Source organism: Chrysochloris asiatica, unplaced genomic scaffold (assembly GCF_000296735.1).
Source record: "Chrysochloris asiatica unplaced genomic scaffold, ChrAsi1.0 scaffold00013, whole genome shotgun sequence".
NCBI lineage: Eukaryota > Metazoa > Chordata > Mammalia > Afrosoricida > Chrysochloridae > Chrysochloris > Chrysochloris asiatica.
Genome location: NW_006408531.1, coordinates 26452625 through 26460344, shown reverse-complemented (window position 1 = coordinate 26460344; position 7720 = coordinate 26452625). Strand labels below are relative to the sequence as shown.

The following is a 7720-nucleotide window of genomic DNA, read 5'->3' as shown; positions in this document are numbered from 1 at the left end:
GTTGTAATCGACTTGCCGACACTTAACCATAATAACAATGTGTATTTTAAAACAACAGTTGGCCACAAGGTAATTGTAACTTACGACAGCCTCCATAGGGTTTTCTATGGCTGATAGTTCAGAAACAGATCACAAGTCTTTCCCTAAGGCACCTCTTGAGGTGACAGAAACCTCTAAGCTGGGTAAACACCCAAGCTGATACCCTCCCTACCACCCACTACAATCAAGTTAATTCTGACTCATCGAGTTTCTGAGGCTGTAAATCTTTATGGGAGCAGAAAGCCTCATCTTTCTCCTACAGAGCAGCTGATGGGTTTGAACTGTCAATGTTGTGGTTAGCACCTTCCAGGGCTCCTTTGTAGCATGCAGAGAACCTACATATTGTATAAATCATAATTATATATTTGCTTCTTTCTTTCTAAACATTGGAACGAAAATAGTTTCTTCTCTTTAATATTTTGGTGGTGGTGGTGGGGTTAAGTGCTTTCAAGTGGGTTTTCACTAATAGTGACCCTGTATAATAAGGTTTCCAAGGATTGGTTAATGGATTTGAATCGCCAGCCCTGCTGTTAGCAGTCTAGTGCTTATCCAACAGAACCACTCCAGGACTCCATTCTCTTTAGCATAGTAGTTTTCCAATCCTGTTTATATTCTGAGTTTTGATAATTTAGCATATTTATGCTAAATAGCTATGCATGGAGCTCAGAATGTGTTTCAAATTAATAGGCATAACTGAAGGAACAAATGTTAGTGTTATATATAAAATATTATATTCAAAGGGGTTTCAAAAGTTTGTGGGGGAAATTCTATTATCTTTTAATTCCATTTTTCCATGAACGTTTTCAATGTCCCCACAAGTACACTGTTATAATATGCTTTCCATAACTAAGAAAAAGTGTAAATCAAAGTGGTTTAAATAATAAGAAAATGCATTAGCACACAGAAACAAAAATCAAAGGATATTGTGTAAGGTCATGGTAAAAAAAAAAAAAAAAAGGAACAGTGATTAATCCTGTAAATTTCTATGATTCATTCAGAAAAACCTTTTTCTAGGTAACAAGTTTTTATGCATGTGACTTACCCTCAGAGCCACTGAGTCAGTTCTAACTCATACTGACCCTGTATAGGGTTTCCATGGAGAAGCTGTTGGGTTTCTAACACCAACCATGGGATTAACAGTCCAGTGCTTGCCCTGCAGTGCCACATCAGAACTCTAAGCTTATTACTAGTGGGAAAATAAGATAACCTTTCTGGCCCCCATGGAATATAAATCCTGAAGCTCTTAGTTCAACTGAATTGAACGAGGTAATTTAATAGAATGAATATTTATACTTTTTTTAAAAAATATATTTTTTTCTTTTCATTTTATTATTATCCCATTGGGCAGGGGGCAGAGATCATATATTATATTTTTTCAAAGACTGAGATAACAAAGGTATAGTGTACATTCTTAAAGAATATTGGTTTGTACAAAGTAATTGAGGGAAAGACAAAGAATACACAGTGCTTAGATGTGGTCAATGACCACCAGTAAATTAGCTTACTGTAATAATTGAAACTATTACATCATCCAAAGAGATCTCCCCAGTAGTGTGTAAAACAAAGAAATTCTCACCTTGTGGCATTTCAGGAGGCAGATAATGAGGCTCTTGAGCACTAACATGCACCCATTCAAAGTCATCATATAGATCCTGATGGTAATCACAGGCCCCTGGACCATCATCAAAAGTACAGCCACCTAAAGGGGAAAAGAAGACTGTCTTTACATTCAAAGGAGCTTTTCGAAAAATGGAGGAAACGCTGAAGCAGAAAATGTTATCTTGGAATTTGTAATTTAACTCTTAAAATTTTCACAATAAACTCCAGTTTATCACTATTCTAATTTTTTACATACAAATAAATATCTACCAGTATCTTCTTGAAAAATTAAAAATGCTGTATAAACCAGATACAATGTGCATTTCCTGAAATATACAAACCACCTAGAGTCTAAATTCATTTCAATAACTTTTGTGGGAATATGGGAACGTAGGAAAAGTGTGACAATTTTCTCCCTCTATAATGTAAATTCAGAAAATAAATTAATATCTAGGTCTTACATAATTCCTAAAAAGAACACACTAAAATCTACTCATAGTAGCAAATGATACCTATAAAGTTTGTGGGTCTAAGCAGATTGCGATAGATGGTAAAATCATCTATATTTTATTTAGATTATTTTCATACACAGTTAGGATTGTAAAGAAACACACACACACACACAAAAGCATGAAACCTGTAAGATTAGACTATAAATTCCACCACAATTACCCTTTTCTTTAATAACTTCCTTAAAAACAAACAAAAAACAGGAGGCAGCCTTTCTCTTTTACACACACAAGTCTTTCTCCCCTCCCCACCCTCACTTTATGTTTAGGGCTAATTATATGGCAGAAGCAGAATGATTACTTACTTATTTCTTAGCTTACATACACAAACACAAAATTCAACTTATTTTATTTATTCAAATCATGAAAATAAGAACTGGCCTATATGTCTAATCTTGAAAGAAAATAGATTAGAACTCATGAAAATCAGCAGTGGATTTAATGAGAAAAACCAATAGCCTGCCTCCTTTCAAGTAGCTTATTTGTTTCGTTTCCATGGGGATCTTTGTGCAACAACTCAGCAAATTCTCTGACCAAGTAGCAGACTGGGAGGTTGTAAACTTCACACCTATCAAATCTTCTCTGTCATCAGGGAGTTCATTTTCCTCATCAAAAGTTTGACAATTTGAATTGTCACCTGTGACAGAAGTCAAGCCCCTGTCAAAGGCAAAGAAGGTAAAACTTACAGGTGCCCAGCTGATGTGATAACCCTAATACATTTCTTAAAAGCAGGATATGTATGTATTTCCCTTGAAACACACTTACGACAACACCAAACCTCTGAAATTTCCAAACTTCCGAGTGCTATATTATCTTTTATTATTGTTAAGTGCAGTCTCATAGTGATTCTATTAATGATTTCCAAGGAGCAGTTGATGGATTTTAATAAATGTTCCCAAGAAAAATTATATGATTTTTAATTTAAGTTAACCAGTGAAAAGTTGTTGCTAGAAAATGCATCTTCATGTAGAAATAAAAAAGTTTCCCCAATACACTTTGCTATCACAACCCTAAAATGTCTCATAGCTTTGCAAAACTCACCATGGAGGACCCCATTACCCTTTATAATGTGAGTGCCCTCTGTAGATAAAATGAAGCTACCAATGGAACCCACATGGACTCATTTAGAAGACAAATGGCGTTAATTGCTGTCCTTCATCGCCACTGTTAATTTTAGACTCCAGCATTCTGATTATCAGTAACAACTAGGAGTAGCTGTCCACAATAAGTGGGTCAACCCTTGCTATTTATTGCACCTCGCTGCATTCTCAGCAGTGCATCACAAAGTCCTGGAAAGAAAAGCTCGTCCACTTGAGAAATACAATTTTTTAACGATGAATGTTCATTTTACAGTTTAAAATAAGTTCTAACTGAAAGTGTAATATATTTTGGCACCTATACATCATATTGGAGTCCTGGTGTGGCTCTGTGGGTTAATGCACCCGACTACAAAGCTGTTTGAACTGCAAGGTCGGCGGTTCAAGCTCACTAGCTGCTCCTCGGAAACCCTATACAGTGTGGCTATAGGTCGGAATCGACTCAACAGCACTTAACAACAACAACAACAATATAGCATATTATAAAACCTTTGGAAGAACAAAGCAGATGGGAGAACAATTAGACATGTCTCAATGGGCTAAGTGGAACAGAGGTAAATAATGATATAGGCACAACCTTAGAACACAGGGTTCTGGGATACAGAGATTGAGCCATGGTTGGAATGGGAAAAGGGGGGTAATAATGTTAAGATGCTTAGCTGTCTTTTGAATCTTGGTTTTCCTTGAATTATACTATAAAATAGACACTGGAGAGGGAGAGAAAGGAATAGACAAAAGCATCGCCATAGAAAGCTTGTAAGTCCATCTTCTGCCTATAACTGATTGGAATACCTAAAATGGGGCTACAACGAGCCCAGTGAAGGAGACTTCCTGTGGAGCCTCTGCAATACATAAGACTATAGGTGGAAGCCTGAACCACATCCAGATCTCCAGAGATGGGAGATTCCCGCTTGAAAGGACAAGCAGACCAACCTGGAGTGGCTAGAAGAACAGAAGATACTTCTTGAAAGAAAGACCTACAGGAAAAATATAAAACAACATAGGCAGACCGACTGTTACTACAAGAACAAGCAACTTGCTTTCCTGCTGGAGTTATGTATTTCAGGGATATGAACCATTAACTGAGCTAAATGACTGTTTTTGTTAAGTGCCATTGAGTCAGTTCTGACTCACAGTGACCCTGTATAGGGTTTCCAAGGAGCGGCTGGTGAGCTTGAACCACCGCCCCAGCAGTTCAAACTGACCATGCAGTACAGCGCATTAACCCACAGTGCCAAACCAGGACTAAGTGACAGGAGATTCAATATAAACATTAAGCCTGGCCTGATATATATAGGACACACATATATGCTACCCCCGCCAAATTACATAATGCATAGCTTAGAGTCCTAGTGGAGCACTGTATAATAAGCACAGGACTGTTTAACATCGTATCAGTAGTTCAAATCTACTAGTCATTCCTTGCAAACCTTATACATGGTTGCAATGCGTCAGAACTGCCTTAATGGCACTTTAACAATTGCTGTTGTTTGACACTGAGTAGATACTAACTCATAGTTACCCCCCATGTGGACACGGTAGAACTGTTTCATTGTCAGGTCTCTTTTCCAGGAAACTTCCAGGCTAGCACAAACTGCCAATCACTTTACAGAGGATAATAAAGGCATGATCAAAGTTCTGAAGAACACAGAAGAACGGGCTACCTTCTCTCAGGTTGATTACAGAAGAATTCATAGGGAGACTCTCTTTTTAACCAGTCCTGGAATGATGCTAAAGGATAAGCTCCAGACCTCAAGGTCAGTTTGAACCGCAAGGTCAGAGGTTCAAAAACACTAGCTGATCCTCAGGTACACTAAGTCAGAACCAACTCAACAGCACTTAACAACAACAAAGGATATACCAGTTAGAGAAGTGCAAAATGGTTTGTTATGAGGCATCAAATTAGAAGGAAAAGTTAACAGCAAACAAATACGAGTCTAAAGGCACATGATGTGTTGGAGAATTTCAAGTAATTCCTGTATGCGGTGTAAATGCATACTAGACAAGGTAGAAGAAAATTTAAAATGAAGTATCATTGTTGTTGAAATGAAATACCACCATGGAGTTGGTGACCCTGCACAGGGTTTCCGAGGCTGTAAATCTTTACGGGGGTTGATGGGAAGAATTAGAGAGTTTAATGAGAAACGTCATTGTTGCTAAGTACGGACACCTCATAGCGACCCTGTATCGATTCCAAGGAGTGGCTAGTGAGTTTGAAATTCTAAGCTTGTGGTTCAAAATGACTTGCTTATCCTACAGTGCCACACCAGTACTCCTTAAAAAGAAATGCAGGGAAATAATTTGGTTCATTCTTATACTAGAGGACACATAATATGTCTTCAGCTAATGACCATTTAGGAGCTCTGGTAGCATAATGGTTATGAGTCGGGCTGCAAACCTCAAGGTCAGCAATTCGAAACTAACAGCAATTCTGCAGAAGAAAGATAGACTTACTGTTTGCATACAGATTTACAGGTTGGAAACCCTATGAAGGGTTGCTAAGAATCAAAACCTACTTGATGGAATACATTAACAACAACAATTGACCATTTAGGGTTCACTAGAAACTCCTCAACACACAGTCATCTATACAAACATTCTTGAGTTTAATATGCCCTTATATAGAGTATTAAAACATATTTAACAGGAAAAACAAAAAAACAAGATTCTAATTCATAACTTATGAATGCAAAGGTCCACTGAGATTCACGCAGAAAAGAAGGAAGTAACGCTGATTTGGTATTCTACAAATGTAGTTAGGCAGAGGGGAAGAAAAATGAGCTAGAAAACAACTTCCATTTTCAGTTGTATTTGCTACTGGTGATAAAGCTGCAATGAACAGCTGCAAATCATGCCAGGAAAATGGAACCCACAAGTTCTTTGAACCTAGGAGGGAAATTACTTCTGAAGAGCCATTCCACAGATTGCTAATTCCCCATAGCAATCAGTCAGCTAACGGTCTATCTATCATTGCAGTGGTCTGCTTCCACCATGATCACTAAAGGTTGCCACCTGAAAATAACAATCAAGTCGATTTGGATTTTCTAGAACTTCATTCCATTCTTAAGTTTCTCACTGAAAGAGCAAGTACTCAAAAACATTAGTTATCCCCCGCCTCCAAAAAAAAAAAAAAAAAGGTCTCCCTAACCCAAACACTACATATTACCAAAAATATGTAAATATGTAGCATTTAAAGACAGATTCTTAAGTAAATAGATGGTGATAACTCTATGAGAGAACAGGGAAATAGACACTTTCTATGGAATTGTGAGCTAATCAGTAGCAAACTGATTTTTTTTTTTTTATGTTTTATTGTGAATTATGTGATAGTTTACATGGGAGAACATTACTTTTACATTCATCCTATCATATATCATTTCACTGCCATGACTACAATCCCCTCCATGTATCATCAAACCAACCAAAGGGTATATCCTGCAAGCCTGGCTCTCGGTCATCAGCACATAGCCCCTTTCCTTATCTGGGTCCAGAGTTCCTAGCTGCTCCATCTCTCCACATCATCATGTCTACCTGCATCTCTGGCGTCACTGTTTCTCTGAGTAGGTTACCGTACTCTGCTTTTCTCCTTGATGGTCCCAAGGACCTCCGCTCTGGGGCTGCAAAGTTAATCACTATGCTCCGTTTGCTACAAAACATCTGCCATTACTTTTCCAACCCTCACAATTAGTGCTGATAGCAATTATTCACTATTGTATTACAAGAGACCTAGCCCCATCTCCTTTCATCAGCCCTGCCCAGACATATTGGATACTATTCAGTGGAGATTGTACCTTCCTCTGCACCCTCTGGATCTAGGCTCCCTCTTGAAAGCTTGTATGCCAGTCACTTCTTGCCTTTGTAGCCCCCCCATTTTGGGTAGCCAATGTCCAAGTTACCAATCCCTGTCTACTCTGTGTGTCGAAGGGGTGGGAATGATCCTCACTGTAAAGATTTGTTCCCTCTTTTGAGCTACTGCATCCATAAGTGTAAGCCAAGTTCATCAAATTGTATCAGATTACTCTGTGTGTGTTGTTTTTTCCTGTTCTTTCTTCTTCTAGTTCAGCTCTGATCATCCAGTCATTGAAGCCAGGTCAAGTGTGTATTATCAGCAAGTATGGGTGTTCTTATGCATATACCCTCTCTTCTTATCAGCTGGACTATTCACTCTCCAATCTAGTCCTGACTAGATAGTCCTGACTGTGGCTTTGTCACTGACTCTGGGCCCAAGGTTTTGCAATACTGCTGGCCAACCAGGTCTCCACCCAGGTTCACAGGAGCATGGTACATTCTTCCATTTTTGTAGGTCTCTTTTGGTTTCATGTGGTTGTGTTTTGTAGTTTTCTTTGTGTAGGGCCTTTGTTTCTCTGGTTACATTTATTTCCAGATATTTCATCCTTTGTTGAGTTCATGCTTTTTGTGTTCTTGTGGGACCCTAAGAAGAAAACTCCATTTTCTACTTAGGCTAAAGCACGTCTC

The 7720-nt window shown here is 38.3% G+C and overlaps 1 protein-coding gene across 4 annotated transcripts in view; it reads right to left on the bottom strand.

The window, feature by feature from the left end:
* The window catches only part of PTPRK (protein tyrosine phosphatase, receptor type, K), a 756434-nt gene that overhangs the window by 576843 nt on the left and 171871 nt on the right, over positions 1-7720 (bottom strand). For all 4 annotated transcript variants that reach the window (XM_006834676.1, XM_006834677.1, XM_006834675.1 and 1 more), the window contains exon 2: positions 1616-1738. In XM_006834676.1, coding sequence (XP_006834739.1) covers positions 1616-1738 — 123 coding nt within the window. The remainder of the gene's footprint in view (positions 1-1615; positions 1739-7720) is intronic.